Source organism: Motacilla alba, chromosome 4 (assembly GCF_015832195.1).
Source record: "Motacilla alba alba isolate MOTALB_02 chromosome 4, Motacilla_alba_V1.0_pri, whole genome shotgun sequence".
Taxonomy (NCBI): domain Eukaryota; kingdom Metazoa; phylum Chordata; class Aves; order Passeriformes; family Motacillidae; genus Motacilla; species Motacilla alba.
The window spans coordinates 49,506,682-49,524,752 of NC_052019.1; the positions used below are offsets into that span (position 1 = coordinate 49,506,682).

General features: G+C 37.0%; 1 protein-coding gene and 1 long non-coding RNA gene across 6 annotated transcripts in view; one reads left to right on the top strand and one right to left on the bottom strand.

Moving 5' to 3' along the window:
• Nucleotides 1–18,071, bottom strand: part of RAP1GDS1 (Rap1 GTPase-GDP dissociation stimulator 1) — a 90,663-nt gene that overhangs the window by 50,485 nt on the left and 22,107 nt on the right. For 3 of the 5 annotated variants that reach the window (XM_038135549.1, XM_038135547.1, XM_038135552.1), the window contains exon 2: nt 8,283–8,393. In XM_038135549.1, coding sequence (XP_037991477.1) covers nt 8,283–8,393 — 111 coding nt within the window. The remainder of the gene's footprint in view (nt 1–8,282; nt 8,394–18,071) is intronic. The other 2 variants (XM_038135551.1, XM_038135548.1) reach the window with 1 other exon arrangement.
• On the top strand, nt 160–14,483 carry LOC119700425. The gene is made up of 3 exons (XR_005256762.1): nt 160–5,019; nt 6,947–7,032; nt 11,007–14,483. It is a non-coding gene; the product is annotated as an uncharacterized LOC119700425 (long non-coding RNA).

An 18,071-nucleotide genomic window follows, 5' to 3' on the forward strand; every position in this document is an offset into this window, starting at 1 on the left:
CTGGATAAACATTTAACTATCTGGCACTAACTAAATACATCACTATTAAGGGGAATTTATGTAAAATATAATCCCACTAAGCAGCAGTGATTACCATTCAGTATCATTAGGGTAAGCCAGTTTACTGGGAGACAGTCCAATAAAAAGCAGTCACCTTGATTTAGTATAGTTATACTGTAAAAGTATATTCTATACAGCTCTTAATGAGGAAACATTTCTGGATTATGTGTGTACAATATCATGACAAGTCAACAGTCCACGAGCTAAAATGCAACAGACATCCTTCTTCAGCAAAAAGAAGGAACACTTTATAACATAGTATTTGAACCAAAACTCCCTCTTAAAAAATAGTCATCAGGATCCCCAACTTTTAGCAGGGCATTTGACTAGAAGTCTTTGCAGGTAAGAATAATGGGTGATTGGCTGAACTGACCCAATTAAATTTAAACCCCTGCCTCTGTTACAAGAGATTATCTGTGTCAGAAGCAAACTAGAAATTCTTGCTGGTCTGAGATACGGGGTTTTGGTTTGACTGCTTCCTACCAGCCACTCAGGTACATGCATTTAGCTTGTTTTTGTTTGGGGTTTTTTTGTTTGTTTTTTTTTTCCCCAAAATTTTATCTTTATATCTGTTTCCCCCTTCTGTCATTTCTCTTCTTCCTCTAAATTAAAAATCTTATGTTCCACTGTATTCCTTGTTACTCATCCATTTAGTTTCATTTCTTCCTTTTTCATTTCTACTCCCTCTCCCTCCCTTGGTTTGAATAGACATTAAATGCATTATGCCCACTCCACTGAATTCCAAAGATGCTGAATCAAGGTTTAGTAGTAGCTTAACAGACACTAGTTCATGTCTTCAATACGTAAAGAAAACAAGTTCTACAAGGTACTGTGATGCCTTAGTGCTGCTCTTAATATTTTTATAGTTTCCAAGACAAACCATGAATAATAATAAAGTCCTAAAATCTTTGTCATAGGCTAAGGACACCATCTACCTAAAGAATACTTCAATCTCAGCAGAGTACTATAAATTTCAGGAGACAGTTAGCAATGACACTGTTTAGTTTTTATCTTATTGGAGGAGGATGTTGTAGCTCTCATCTGCATATTTCCTCTTCATGGATAACACCACAAATGTCTGTTGCTTGTTTGAATGTTCAAGCTGAGATATTTATATGTCAGGACTAGTATATGCAGGTCCGTGCCTGCTGGGTCTGAGTATACATCCATGGGCGTGATGGCTAGAGAGGCTGATGTGGAGCAGAGGCTGGACAGAGTTAAAGAATAAAGTAGGTGTTTATTAAAAGGCCTTAAAGGATACACCTTGGGCAGTACAAGAGCCCAGCCAGGGGTACACCCAAGATGGGCCCAAAATGGTCACAAAACAAGATGACTGATCACAAGGTCCCACACTTCTGTAAGTTTTGGTCCATTTGCATATTGGGGTTAATTGTCCAATTACAGCTTCAGGTCATGAAGGGTAAGGTCATGACATCCTGCTCAGTCTCTTCAATTCATTGTTGTTTATGCTTTTTGGGCTTGAGGCTTGCAACGTCTCACCTTGGTTCTCAGGCTGGAAAAGGATTGTTTTGTCTACTTATCCTGTGAAGATAACATACCAACACTTAACATGAAGTTCAGTTACACACCAAGATAGCACAGAATCTGAAAAATATGGAAGCTAAAACTTAAGGCACCGGGTGGCCTCCTTCTCCTTCCAAGATCACAGCTGGGAGACCACGGATCACTGGAGGGCACACTCAAGGAGGAAGAAAAATCCTCCTGGAAGGGAGACTGCTATTAAGAAGAAAGGGAGATGCTAAAGATCAAAGAGGAATAAGAAAGCAGGGAAATGCTATTTGTCAGTGAACTTAATTCTACTAGTTATCAGTTGTTTTAAGGCCACTAATCCAATTAGTACCACTGCCTACCCCCTTGGTTGTGCTAAGCTCTCCTGATGTGCTTATGCACTGCCTTGTCACAGCTTACATTTAAAGTGTGCTAAATCTGCAGGGATGCTGAAAGCTCTTTTTTTATTTATACAGAACAACTGTGGTCAGAATAGGGCCTATAGACAGTTATTGTTTTAAGCCTTAATGCTGTGCAAGCATTCACAATCAGGAAAGAATTGTTCATTGGCTACAATCTGCATGAAACAACAGTTGCATCATTTTACTCTTATTCTGTTCATACAATTTCTTCAAAACAGAGAAAGATTAGTGTGCTGATGTTTAAGAGTATGTTTGCTTGAGCATGCTCTGAAATGTGGAGCTTTTTTCCCATGCTCCGTTCCACAAAAGCGGTTGGAGAAAGCTTAAGATATTCAGCCAATAGGAAAAAAATGAAAGCGATTTTAGTTGTTTGTGACTTGGAATAACTCTGCTATGAAAAAAAGTTCTACAACTTAATTTTTTCTATGTTTGGAGCAGGAGGATAGATATTTTCATGCTAATGTGAGAGGGCTGTGGAAACAAAAGATGAAATAACTGTTTCTTAATCCTCTGTGTACTAAAGAGGTACAAGGCTTCACTGAAATCAGATGGCACCTAGTGTTACAAGGTAAGTTGACAGCTGCCTACCTGAGACTTCAATGAATAAATAAGAGTGCATACTCAGAATGATCAAGAATGTAAAAAAAAAATAGGTAGATAGATAAAAATAGGTACATCTTGCTTTTTTCTTTTACAAATCAAAGATATTAATAGCAAGAATAATAAATTTTAAAATTTCAGGGGTTTTTTAGTTGAGCCCTGAATTACAGAATCACAAAATTCTCAATTCCTCGTGATTTTTCCGCTCCAGTAGAGAAATTGTTCCATTTTCTATGGCCAGTGAAGATCAGAAAAACGCACATCAAGTATAGGAAGCACAAGTACTAACTAAATTCAACAACATATGGAAGCCACAGCTATGAAGAACAGAATAAAATGAATTTCCAACTGAAATATAACCTCTGTGTAAACACATGGTTGTGGGAACTGGAAATTCACCAAAATAATTAAAGAGAAAAAACTAGATGCCTGTTAGAGCAGGTGCCTACCAAAGTTTTACGGCGTTCAATGAGAAGTTTCACTACTGCCAAAGGAATGTGAGAAATCTGCTGTGTCTCCAGATATCCAAGATTTTCTTAAGCACTCCAGATGCTAACACATCCCCCTCTGGGATGCCATCAAACAGGAACAAACCCATTTCAGAAAACCCACTGGTGACTCCCAAGAAAAAAACCTGAACAAGAAGCTTTAGGTAGGAGAGATAAGCCCATGGTCCCTACAGGCTGGAACAGCAGGAAGTGATGGCAAAAGCTTACTAGAAATTGCTCAGGTAATTTGTAACAATGTTACTTTCCCTGACACAACACAGCCAGTATATTCTAAACAAAGCATGGCTCCAGCATATACATTGTGGGAAAAAGCAAAATACTATTATGAAACTGTGTGCATTATGGCAAGAAAAATGGCTTCTAAGCCATTAGAAGTAGCCTTTGAATATTGCTGAGATTTCCAGTTTCAAGCATTGAATTCCAGTTTCAAGCATGAATTAAAAATCTTCATGTGTCATGTGATGGTTCCTTGAGTTACCAGGTATCAGCAAAGCTCAACAATAAGGCATCTTAGTCAGCCACATTTTTAAGGTAAAGTGCATTATTTCAAATATTTCCAATGTTTCTAAATCCTTTTCAAAACTGAGGCCTTGTCCTTTCACGTAAGCTTATCTTTATTGCTGTGATTTTGCTTAACCATTTTTTCAGACAAACATGTAAACTCATATTCTTAATCTTCTAAAAAGTGTATCTAAAAAATATTTCAAATCCATGTGCCAGCCTTTCCACTTCAGCTACATGTCAGACATTTTCAGAGCCAGGTGCTGAAAGCTGGGATTAGTGGGCATTTTCAGCCTCTTATGCTGAGTACAGCAGAGCCAAAAATAACATTCTCAGCAGATTTTTCAGATATCTCATTTATCCAAACTGTGTTATTTATGACTGCTGTAACTTCTTGTATCTGAAACACAGCATGTCTGGACTAGCAGTAACTTTTTTTTGTTGTAATAATTATGTCCCAGAGAGCCTGCTGTTTAAAAAGAAAACCTCTTTCCTATTTCCTTTTTGCTTTCCTTCTCTCAGGCAGTCCTTTCTTGTGGACATTTATTTAGAGATCTTAGGATAAATGCACTTTTTTGATAGGCATATATTTATGAAATGGCTCTTAACAAGTCTAAATTTGTATATGCTGACTGAATATAATGGCCAGTATTGTTTACTCCCGTAATTCCTTATGCAAGAAAATTAACCAAGTGTTCCAAATTTCCAATAGTAGTACGTACCCATATTTTCCTTGGGTGCAAGATACAGAATAAAGCAATTATACTTTAATTACTTTATTCCAGAAATGTAAGCATATGATCTTTCAAATTAATTTTCTTCAGCACATGTCTTACTCATACTTTTGAGGAGGTTTTTGCCTTTTTTGTTTGTTATGATCATTCCACACTCCATGTCACTGTAAACAGTCTGCTTCCAGATCAGCAAAATTCTTTCTAGACAATAACAGATCAATCCATGCCTGTATAGAACTAATCCAGATTATATGGAGCAGACAAAGGAGTAACGTGTTTTAATGGATAGTTGTTAAAAGAAAACACATGCAATACATGACTTTCACCTCTTGATTGAATATAAGCCAGTAATTCATTTAGTGCATGGCTGGCTCGGTTTTGTGCTGTTAACAATGCTTATGGAATATGTACCTCAGCCTTTCCTTAACAATTTGAATTATAGGAAGTTTAGCAGATGGTGAGTGCTTGCAGGGGGACAGAGATCAAATATTTGTGTTTTTTCTTTCAGAAGCAAGGTGGACAGAATCTCAGTTTACTCAAATGAGGTAGATTCATGGAGGTGAAAGCAGCTCTTAGCTTACCTGTGAATCTTGATTTATGTTACTGCAACTTTATGGCTGCCAAGTCCCCAGGAATGCTAGTTAACTTCACTGGGAATGCTGAAGGAACTCCGCACAAAATGAGGTATGTCATTATTCTAAAGCATTTCTAATGCATATTTATGTCTCATTCCTCTGTCATTGTTGACTCTTTCATCTTCAAAAAAAACCCCTCAGTTTTCTCTAGTGCCACAAGCTAGACCATATATGACTGGCCTCAGACAGAAGTGCTGGTGACAGACAAGAACTAAAATATCTGCATAAATAGGAATATATATATTTCAAAACAATGTCTCCTGAGGAAACCATCTGTGCAGGATTTTCAGACCCAGGTCTCAGATGTGAAGAGCTATGCAAGTTTCTCCTAGACAAACTGTAGTTAAAACAATTTGAATTTGGCTTGCCAAATATTTACCAGCAGTTATCACATTCAGCTGAGTATTTGACTCACCCTTCTGTAGTATAGCATATGTGTGTGTGCATGCACCTTAATTTGACTGCTGCGACAAATGGCAGAATAACTCCTAAAGTCAGGCAGGAGGTATCATGTTCCAGGGCATTACACCTGTCTAGGATTATCAACAGATCAGTTTTGAGAAGGAGAGTGAAAAACAAAAGAAAATACAGCAGATTACATAGAAAGAAATGAAAAGTTATGGTATTCATCGTAACTTTGTGTTCTCTTTCTATACAGTAGAAAATATGAGAAGAAAGTAATGTTTTAGCGTAATGAAAACATAAAGATTGTATGCAAAGTAAATGGAACTATAATTTTCACTGTATTCTTAGAAACTGGGGAATTTAACATTCTGCAGCAGCCACAAACCTATGCTGCACGCAGATACCAATAGATAGTGCTGTAATGGTCACTAAAACTTTCATGTGTACATGCAATATGCAAAACTGAAGTTGTCCTTTACTGAAAATCTCAATTTGTTGTAGTATCATTGGGTTTAACTACTGATTTTGGCTGGCAGTAGATGGGGAGTGGGCTACATTAGCATATCAGTATTGTACTAAATTTTATATAAGATAACATATTTTTACCTCCAAGTCTTAAAGCAGTGAATAAAACTTTAACTTCTGCGATTAACAATACTACCATGAACTCCCAACAAAATCACAGTTCTATAAAATTATCTTAAAATAAACTATTCCTTGAATGGCTTGTTTCTCTCACATTAATATGATGATTTACTGAAGTAGAATATAAATGTATACACATTAATTTAATCATACACATTTAATCATACATGGAAATATACTGAACAAGAGCAGAATAACTTTGCAAAATATTATTTAAATGATTTCTGCATAACAATTAACATGTACTTTAATATAAACAATTTGATTTCATCATTATTATTCTGTAATAATTTATACACAGACACAGAGGTTCAGTGTGTATCTCATAACTAGGTATTGTATATGTGATAATATAGACTATCATTAAAAATCAATCAGCCAAATCCATATTAAGATGGTTAACTGGATGGATGAGAGCTGTGAGAAAATGTTTAGAAAGCTGATTCTGTATCTAGCTGTTGAATCAATCTATTATGTGTAATTTACCTCAATCTCTGAAGTCCTTTGAACATACTGCTGTTCTCATAAAATTATCTCAAGCCAGAAGTCTGTTCCCAAATCATCAGACAGCCTTGATAACTGAAGCCCATTGTCCAAAGAGACTTGGCAAAACTTAGGTATGGAAGTGTCCAGTTCCCTTGAATCAACAGAATTGATATACTGGTTCCTAAATTACCAGCAAGCTGTTTAAAAAAAACCTCTCCTATCTGACCTATCTAATTTTCAGTGCTTTATTTCAGTTGCCCTCAATCTTGGGCAAATGCAAATATATGGAGATGTGTATCATAGGGCAGCTCAGCAGGGCCATAGCCATGTCACTGACTTACGCACAAAGAGCATGGGAAATTATGGAGAGAATAAATTTTCTAGAACTACCCCAAAGAGAGAGGTCAAAATCCTAATAATCTGTTTGTCTGATCTGGCAGCTACAAATCTAGAAGAAAAAATATTTTGGAAAGAAGAGCAAAGCCTTTAGACTGAGACAGAAGAGTCTGGTTGCAAGGAAGCATCAGTAAGTTTGCTGTATATTAGTAAAATTATTTTGCATCTGCCAGACTTGTTCTCTGACACAGCTATATGACCTTCATAGGCAAAACAGCAAACTCTGTTATTTACACGAGTAAGTTGTCACTTCTCATCTTTTCATACGATCTTCTTTTTAGTACTTATTGTTTAAGTATTAGGCTTAAAAGTAGTGGAAGTAAATCCAATTGGAGGTTGGCTTAAAGTATTGGATATACCTTATAAATATATCCAGAACCTTCAAAAAATGATTGATCTAAACCTTAAAGATTTTATTACTTTCTGGCTGATAATGTCCTTCTAAAACAGTGAGAATTAAAAATGGACTACTATTAAATGCAGACACTGTTATAATCCATTTTTGACTTGATCTGGATGGTGCTTATATTCAGTTGCAAAAATCCTCATGAAGTATTTTACACCAACTAATTCAAGAAGCTTTGATTTGTAGAATACCATCATGTGAAAAAAAACAAGACTTATCAATAGTTTGTACTTTTGAGTGCATTGATATTTTTAGAGGACTGACTCTTTTTTTTAAAAAAAAATGTTTTAATCATGGCATGCACCTATCCTGAGAAGTTTTTCAACCTGAAACTGTACACATATTTTTCTTCTCCCACAATCTGAAGCACTAAGAAAGTTAAAATTGAAAAAGTCTTGCAAATTGTCATTTTCATTAACCTTACTTTTCTGTCTACTGGGAGTGGGGACAAGTATTCTAAAGTTTTTGGCGAAAATGATATCTTGTTCCAATCTGATGTTATTTTTGCTACATACTACATATCAAACTTGGACTGTCTTTGTATATACAGCCTAGTTCTGCTAATTGAAACTCCTGGAATTAAGAAATCTGTGATGAGAAGTGTGAAGAGAAATACATGACAAATAGAAAACTACGCTCTTTCAACCAGAATTAGCAAGCAGCTCCCTTATCCTTTTCCCCATCTTATGAGGCTTATTTCTCCATCTCTGTTCTTTTTTTCTTGAATGATTAATTAAAAAAGTAAGTGTTCTACTTCATTGTGGAGAAAGGAATGGACTACAGCTGTTCCAAATATTCAGGTATTTACCTGTCACTGTCCTTGTTGCTACTGGAACATTACAGACATATGGGTTAAAAACCCCCAAAACTCAACAGAGCCAATTTAGCAGCCTACTGCTTGAGTCAGTCTTTCTGCCACATTTTAATTCACTGATGTCATATGATTTAAAATTTGAAAGGCCCATACAACTTACTGTTTTGTGCCAGAGCTTGAAGCAGACAGTCCAAGCATCCCTCCAAGCTATCGGCTGTGCTGTCAGTGGATGTTATCTTCAGCTTCTTCAGGGCTTCACTTAAATTATCTGCTTGATAAACACAAAGGAAAAAGAAATCAGTGTCCTCATCAATTTGGTAACAGCACTATAGTATTGAATGTAAATAGTTTGTGTAAACAGTTCCTGTGTCAATGCAGAAGACATGGATGGTCTGTATTCTGACGATACAAAAAGCCAGGAGGCAAAGGTTATAGATGAAATGAAACTTTTCAAATTTATATATACATTTATCATTTTGCATCTGAGAACAGGATGGCACAGCAGGTGACATGGCTTTATGAAATGCCACTGAACAGCAATTTATCTATCAGTATTTTCTCAGCCTCACTGGTACAGAAAACCAGCAGCTGTTTCTTTGCTTCTCCCCTTGTGTGTGGGAATAAAATAGAATAGAAATAAGCATATCTTGATCTTCTTCATCATCAATAGAGGCAAAGTAATTAAAAATGCCAATTTCTGCATGCTGTGTAGGCTTCCATCTTGACTATTCACAGACGCCTAATGCTAAGCTTAGAGCCTTTTAAGAATTATGCCACTTTCCACCACAATGTTACAAGCATCATATAGGAATTGTGTTAACTCTTTAAATTCAACTGATCCATAAAAACAGACGGCATCTTCTTGAAATAAGAAAGTTGTGTTGTGGATTTCAGATAATTAACTCTTCCCTCTTTAAAAAAACCCATCACCACCCAAATGCAAATAAGATTATACCATTTCTCAAAAGACGCCCAGTAAAGGTTGGGGTAGTATGACTATTACCATTTTGAGGATTCTATCCTTTCATGAGCAAGGTTTAAGGCTGCAGCTGCAGCCTGAGCCTCTGGTAAGCCCACTGATGACTAACCTCACTCTGAATGGACTATTCTTTTAAAAACGAGTGCTGATTCAGTTTCCATGCCAACTCTGACAGCAAGCAGAAAGTGTTACTCAAAACAAATAATGTTAAATAGTGTCTGAATGTCTCTTGTTCCCACGGGCTGATCAAGAGTCTTGACCCAAGCCCGACACAGCCATAGGTGCAGTTTCTTTTCAGTACATCACGGATATCTTCTGAGCCTGACTAGCAGCCAGTGCTGCTTACAGCTTCCCACTAGCGTAGGAAGCCTCCTTGACAGGTGAGCTGGCACCTGCTGTGCTCTGCCTCCTCTTCACTTGCCTATGTATGGGATGGTGCAAAGGAAAAGAGTGAAGACACAGCAGGCATCCCATGAAAAGGGTGGAATCTCACTGATGGAGCTGCTTTGCTTCTCAGCCAAAGCTGTGGCTTTTGTTCCACCTCCAATTTTTATAAGCATATGCTTTTGTAGTTCAATATTCCATATAGATAAAGGTGAGATACTTAACTTTTTAAAATGCTCAGCATTTATATATGAAATTTCTTATATGGTTCTATGATCAGGCAGTTATTTTGTTTATTCATAATTAACACATTTCTTGGCAACACTACAGCCAGGAATGTCAGTACTCCTTAATGCAAGCACACTTGGTTATTGCTCCTCAAGATCTTAACAACCTTCCTCCCGACCACCTCCTAACTATGCTGAACTGCCACCTTCTGGAACAAGTTAACAGGGAAAAAAAACCCCTAAATTTGATTTCCCCTCATACTCACATTACTCTCTAGCAGGCTTACCACAGCACTTTTCTTGAATCACCTTTAGCCAACAGTAAAGTTGAACATGCACTGCAAAGTCTCATTGCTTAAATACAAAAAATTATTCAGGATATACCACCAGAATTTGTCAAAAGACACAACTTATCAATGACTAGCCCCAGCATTACAATTTTACATTGTGCACTCCATCTCCTCTCATACCTTCTTCACCTGCCTCCTTCTCATATTCTTCTCTTCAGTTTTCTGCTAACGTAGCACTAATTCTCTTCCTTCCTTACAGGCATCTCACCTCCTTGTATATTCACACATTTAACTTTGAAGCTATAGCAACATTTACAATAAGAAGACTCAATCTACTATATATATGAAAATCAAGCGTTCCTATAATCTAGGGAAGAAGGAAATGCAAAGATACGAAATTCACTGTCACACCAGATTTTGCAGACTACTGTCAGAGAGCACACACAGATTTTATTTCTCTCTTACGGCCTTTCTATTTCACTTGTGCTCAATAAATCACAAGATGCCACTTATTATTTCATTTTTCTGTGCAGAGATGAGTGCTTTATATAAAATACTTGTTATTTCTTTCACTCCATTCCACATCAGAACCTGCAATAGAGTTAGAAGTCTCCCCAGTCTATTTTCCTACCACTCCTTTCTGCTCAGTGCCATGTAAAGTTCTTCTGGGGAAAGTCCACTATTTTTTTCATGGTACCAAGCATGTGCACATCCCACTGACATACAAGGACATTTAACTGCAACTTTAGATAAACTTCAAGTATCAATGGGCACTTGTGGCAATGGTACTTGTGACCATACTACTTTTAAAATATCTTATGAAACAATATTGCACTGTGTGCCAAACTGCCCTTCCTCTAGGTATACTTGGATGCTGTGAGTATTTTTAAAATAACATAACAGGAGAGATTGATTTAGAAACCATATGCATAAAGTGTGCTTCTAAAATAAATTACAATAATCCTTGACTTTCTAATAAGCCTACAACTCTAAATTTCTTGCAGGTTGACAATCACGCTGTAGTAAAGAAGAAAATATAATAGGAATACTGTAGAAACAACAGATCTCTTGACCCAATGCCACAAGGCCAAGAGCACAGAGGGAAGAAACCATCCTCCAACAAAGAACTTACTTGTTTACTTTGGTTCTTTCTGTCCTAGTCCATCTACTTTCTAAACTGAGATACCTTGAAAGAGACAGTTACTTTTGAAACCCAAGAATCTTGGACATGTAGGAACAGATCTTCAACAGATTCAGGGGTTTTGTTATCTTATAAATTTTTTTTCTTTTGTTGTCCTGAAAAGAACAAACCCTTATAGTCTGAGATGACACTGACAGGGATATGCAGAGAGAAGTGCTGAGTTTCCAGAGGGCTCTCACCATATAATCACACAAGGCTTCCCGACTCTTGCTGTTTCACTGTTGCCCCAAACCCATTGTTTAGGGAAGAAGCTGCAAATGCTTCTTTTCCAAGTACAAAACTCCTGTTGTTTTCTTGTGATCATCTCCTGCTTACTTTTGTGTCTCCTCCTCTCCTTCTATAGAAGCTGTTTCCAATAGGCTCGTTGCTGCATAGACTGATCAGACTGTCAGCATCAAATAAAAAGCAATATAAATATTCAAATAAAATGCAATATAAATAATCTTTTTGGCTGAGTAGCAGAGAAACGTGAGTTGGTACATTGTGTCAACATACAAGCAGTGTGAAGCTCACATTAGGAAGATCTAAGGGTGCAAGATTAGGATGGCTGAGGTAAAAATTGGCTAGTAATGTTCCCTGTGGTACGATTGGTCAACAATGTGGTATCATGTTGTGAATATCTGTGGCATGAAGTCTGAAATTTAATACAAGTATCAACTACTCTGTTGATGACCCTAAGCACAGGGAATCTCTCATGTCTGGCTTACTGTATTGCTTTCAGAAAATAAGTTACCTTATCTGGACAAGAAGCTCTGAATCCCACACACCTTAATACTGCATATCCTAATGTTACAAACTGATAAGTTAGCAAGTGGAGTCTGCCAAGAGCTGTCAGACCTGTCTGGGCCATTCCACCTACGGTTACATTTTGTTTCCCCCAATAACTACTCCTGCACAGACACTCATAAAAACTGAGGTATTAAATTCTTTGATTACCCACATTGCTTTTTGGTAGCACATTACTACTATCTCTTGCAACCTTTTGCTATCTCTTGTGCAGGCATTTCTACAGAGAAAATTAGTCAGAAACTAACATTAGTTAATGTTTTAATATTCCATTTCACTTCACTCTACTCCTTTTTTCTAAGAGCTTTTCTGTGTCTCACTCCTGTTTGCAGTCACTGACTTGTTTTACACAAAAGAACTGTTCTTTCATCTAGTAAAAATTTGGTAGTTCATCAACTTTGTTTAGGGTCAGGGCCACACGAGTACTGGTGAGACTGCAAAAAGTTTGAAAAGGTACCCAATAGTCTTTCTAGTAATGCAGCTTCTGAGGGTAAGAAGCAACTTGTGATTTTGCTCTGAGTCCACAGCATCTTCACCCAAATCACGGGAAAAACCCTATTCTGAGACTGATGTTAATAAAGTATGTAGAATGTCTTAGCTGAGTACTTAGATGGTCAGCTTTTGTCTGGACTGTTTGTTTTTCATGTATCTTATAACATTTTATCCAGTACAGATATTTTCTCTACGAAATAAGGATTTCGAACATATGATAATAATATTGACTGTATCTTTTGATTGACACTTCATAGATGTCGATGTGTTGTTATTAAACAGACTATTGCATTATACATGCAACTTAACAGATAAGGAATTCAAAATTAACAGATATTGAAATAGGACATACTGAAACATGCTGATCAGATAAAAAAAAAGTTCCAGCAGTTCTGCTGTTACAGGGATAGTGGCTGTATTAACATCAGAGCCTTTTGAGCCTGCTCCACTGCCTCTCAGGAAACAATGAGACATCAAAATTGAGCAGAAGGAATGGTGCCATTTTATGAGTCTCCTTGTGTTATAACGGCATAATTCTCTTAAAAATGTAAGTACATACTTGCACATGGGCTAGACTGCAGAAATGACTTCATTTTCTTGTACAGACTTGAACTTACTAGACTTTCAGTCCAAACTAACCCATAGGGGAAATCCAACCCAGGCTCACCACAGCTTTTGATAAAAGGTGTATTCCAATGTGATATTATTTGAGAACCTGACACAAAGATTAGATACATAATCTGTTTGGGTGAGATTTACGTATTTGGCCTGAATGACTTCGTGCAGCAGGTGGTGAGATCTGTAGCCCAACTTTGGTCTTTAATGACCCCAGATGCCACATCCCCAAAGAAAACAGAAGACTGATGCAAAATCATGAGAACCTTTTAGCTCCCAGGACATTGAATAAGCTGGCAGAAATGTACAGCATGGGTCCTTTTTGAACCTACATAAACTGAGACACATCCTCGTGGTAACTTTTCAGAAGATACCTAGTCCCATACAAATGTTCACATCGACATGTAAAATACTTCAAATACAGAATTTATCGACGACAGAAGACTCTTTTTCTCACATTCAGCCCATTGACAAAAAATACTCTATCCTCTTTTTTCTTTGTAGCAGCTGCCCTCAAGCACTCCCAAGTGTACAATATTTTCTGCCAAGCCACCCAAACCCATCATTAGAGACAACTCTTTGCTCCTAGCCCATCCACAAAATTTTTAAACCTGGCATCTAATCAGGAGGTACCTATAAGCTGTCAGAGGGCAGCAGTGAAGAATTAGTTTTTTATTAGTAATGCCAGAAGACCTGTACAGACATACAAGACCAATATCTTAATCAAGAAAGAACTCTTTTTTTGAAAACAGAAGCTCTGTTAGTTTTGGTCTTACCATGTTCATTGAGGTAGGTTAATGCCTTTTTCCCAACAAATTTTCTAGTTTCAGGGATATAATGATGGATCATTAACTGCAGGGCTCCTTCTGCAACCTGTTTTTTACTTAGGTACATTTGCTCTACTTTTCTAGCATAGTAACTAAATTTAATGAGAGTGTCTATTTTTGACAGCAGTTCAGCTGCTTCATTCTTAAACACTTTCTGAATCTTAGATATATGCCATCTGGTCTTAGAGACTTGTTACTCTTTCATTTATCCTCTTGCTTTTGCATCTGTTCTTCTTGACACGGGGCTTCATTTTTATTACCTGAAAATACTGACACGCCGTGACTCACTCCCACCTGAGCACGAAGCTACCTAATTAGTTTTTGTAATTATCAGGTCAGCCTATACACACTAACAACTACTTAATCAATCTGTATTCAAAATTAGGATAGAAACCTAAAACAAGCAGCATCAACCAGCAGTCAGTACACTTGGAATCTCTTGCCAAGGCAAATTTTCTGATTGCTTCCCCCCACGCCCCTCATAGGACATTTGGTATCTTTGAAAATAATTTCATGTATTGTTTTTACTGTAGCCACAGATAAACCACAGAGTCTAATATTTATAAACCACAGAGTCTAATATAAAAAACATTTACACTATGCCAAGGTATATAGATCTGTAATTGTTTTTTGCACATTAATGATCCTCTATTACTTACATCATGACTTGCAAAGGCTATAAGAATGACATTTCTGAAGATTTTGCAGAACCTTGGAAATTTTTTTTCTCTTACCTAAATCTGTACCATGTTTTCCTAGGAATCTTTATATTTCATAATTAAACACTGCAGGTCTGGAATTATCTTAAGGTTTAAAGAAACCAATCAAAATTCAGAGAAATCAACATAATTCTACAGCTTTACATAAAGCTTTAAAAGATTTTGCTTAAAACCAGTCCTAGAAGAAGAATGAAATAGATTTTTTTTTTCATTTAATAGAAAACTGCTTGATAAAGGGAGTCTGTAGTGGATAAACTTTATTTAAAAATCAGCTAATGCTAGAAAAAGCAATTATTCCAAATAATTTGGTTCTCAGTTTATGAAGAGATCCTTTCTGATACTCTATTACTAGCAGTAGTTGAAAAAACTATCAAGATGGCTACCAATTTGTAAAGAATTACAATTTAATTGACAAGACTGCATTTGTATTTGCATATTTTATTTTCATATAGCTTTTTTTTCTCCACGTGCCTGATCTTCACTGAGTCATATTATCAAAATAGTTTTAAATACACAAAGCTCCAAAATTAAATCAACCCACATATATTTCACCATGTAAAATATTTACCATACAATACAGTGCATGCCAAGATGTGCACATGAAGAATACTGTTTTATTCAAGGGACACCTCTCTCTTTAGGACAAATGTTCTGTCAAAGAATAGCTGAATGTCTTTTCATAGCCTCCTTTTTGGCAAGCAGCTCTCCTTTTATTTACCAGGTACTACTAAAAGATAAAGGATCATTTCCTTTCTCACTGGCAATTATAAAGCTACTATCATTACATTATGTCATCATGCTTCAAAGATATGAACGTGCTAGCTTTCAGAAGGTATTTATAAAGTATGAGGGGAGCAATGCACTGTGTAAGTGAATGGGAGAACTGCAAATTTAGGGTTAAAAGTGTCTGTGTGGGAGGTGGGGTTTTTAACATGAGATTTTCAGGTTCCAGAATTCCTGCACACTCTGGATTCTGCAGGAGTCTTCAGATGCAGTAAAGATGACACCCAGCACTTCTATAAAGCAGAGCACAACACATCATGGGCAGGTATCAAGAGAGCATCAGGTATCACATGGGGCAGAAGGGGATCCCCCTCTTTGTGGGAACATTCAACTGTAAATGCATCTCTCTATGTGCCCACCTGTCCTTAGTTTATGACATGGCTTCAAAGTACTGCAACATAAAAGGCAAGGGAAGGTCTCCTCCACCAGATTATTCCAGATTACTGTCCACCCTATGCACAGAATGAAAAAAATTTAGTGGGGGAAAAACAACAGGACCAAAATAGTACCTTAAATGACTACTGTTACTTCAGACAGTAGTCCAAACCTGTTTCTTGCTCATGCAAGAACTCATCAAGCAAATTAAAACAGACAGCCTAAAGCAGACAGTTGGAACAGAATATAGCTCTTCCTTAAGAGTCAGTAAATGACTGAAACAGGGTCTTATAAAAAAAGGAGTAACCTTACTGCTAATCAAAGCTACCATTCCCTACAATACTGTACTGCATATAATCATATGGAGCAGTATAGAAGAGACAAGCTGCATGTCTGCAGCTTGTCTATGTGTCTATGCACATGCGCAAGCAGCTAGCAGGGTTTGCATCTCTCTACTGGCTCTTTTTTGATTTATTTTAGGTGGTTTATTCTGTTCTTTTGTTTTCTTTCTTTTCCTTTTCTGCTCCTCCAGATGATTTCTGCCTGAAGCACTTTTAATCTAGCAAGCAAGAGTCACTTTGTCAAGTCACGACAGCAAGAACAGGTGCTAGAAAACAAACAGAAGAAAATTAAACTACTGAAACAGTACAGTCTAGAAAAAACACATTTAAAACTAAGAGTATCAAGCTTTTTCAGCTTTATCTTTTCTTTAAGATGATCTTTGCCTACACTACTGTGTCCAAGTTTTTCTGACTGTACCTGCTCTAAAAGTCTTGATCCTAATGTGACTCAAGGGTGCTGATTACAAATGCCAGCCTAGACATTACACAAACAAATAAGAGGAAATCAGGAAATCACTTTCCTAAAGAGCTTTTTAATTTTTTGTTAAATTATTTCCCATACTATATTAGAACACTGATTTCTCTGTGGTGTAATTTAATGAGGCTGCCAATCCTCTGTACTTTTTCCAAGTTCTATACAAAATATGGCTCATTAACCAACAAAATAACACATATGGAATGCTACAAATGAGTCTGAGTAGGATGCTATAATGCAGGACAACAATTTAGACTTCAAGTATACATTCCTAATCAATTTAACCAGCTTACTCTACTTTTAGCTTTTTAGATAAACAAGTTAAAATTACTTTTTCTTACTGAGCCTAAAAACAAACCAATCAACCAATCAAATAAATAAAAAAACAGGTCATACAAACTGAGGATATAAAGTTCCAGAACTAAGAAAAATTCTCTTTGACTTCAACAAGCTCCAGCTCTGGTCTTTGGCCTACCCTCTGCAAGTAAGTCCGTATCAACTGTACAAGTAAGTACATGGTGCAATATCTGTCATAACTATACTTATACCAGCTTGAGTTACTGAACAAACACAGAATTTGATTCTGTATAAAGCCCTCAGGCACATCTTTCACCAGCAACAGTGAGAATTTTGTCTGGGTAGGATACCCAGGTTCAAAATTGAAAATTGGTACTGCTAGCTCTAATTGTATGTCACATCAGTGTTCTTCTGTCAGATGTTATGAAATACTAATCTCTGACTAGACAGCTGTTTTCTAGCTATCATGAGTCCCCTGAAAACCTTAAATATGGAAAGGAAGCACCTGAAAGGAATAGGGTGAACCATGAGTCCACAGAGTGTTACAGATTTAGTTTCTTTTCTTCTACGCTGTCTGGTTTGAAGGTCATAGAATCATGGGCTCTTTAAGGCTGGAAAAGACCTCCAAGATCACTGACTCTACCCTTTGACTAAACACCACCATGCACCCCAAAACATATTGAGAAGTGCCACATCCACCCATTTTTTAAACACGTCCAGGGATGGTGACTTTACCACTTCTCTGGGGAGCCTTTTCCTGCTCTCACTGAAGACATTTTTCCTAATATCCAACCTGAGATTCCTCAGCACAACCTGAGGTCATTTCCTCTTCTCCCAGTTACCTGGGAGAAGACGCTGATGCCCACCTTGCTACAAACTTCTTTCAGGAAGTTGTAGAGACTGATATGGCTGCCTCTTACCATTCTTTTCTGCAGAGTGAACAACCTTAGGTCCCTCAGCTGCTCCCTGTAGGGCTAATCATCATCCTGTCATTTACTGGAGACTATGGAGATTCTCAGTTTTCAAGTATTTCTTACTGACAATAAATAAATCCATGATGATGCCAGAAAAGGAGAAGTCACATAAATTTGCATGGTCTTAATGTTTACCAGAATCCTTAAATGGAAATCTGACATCACTATTACCAGTGGTTACTGA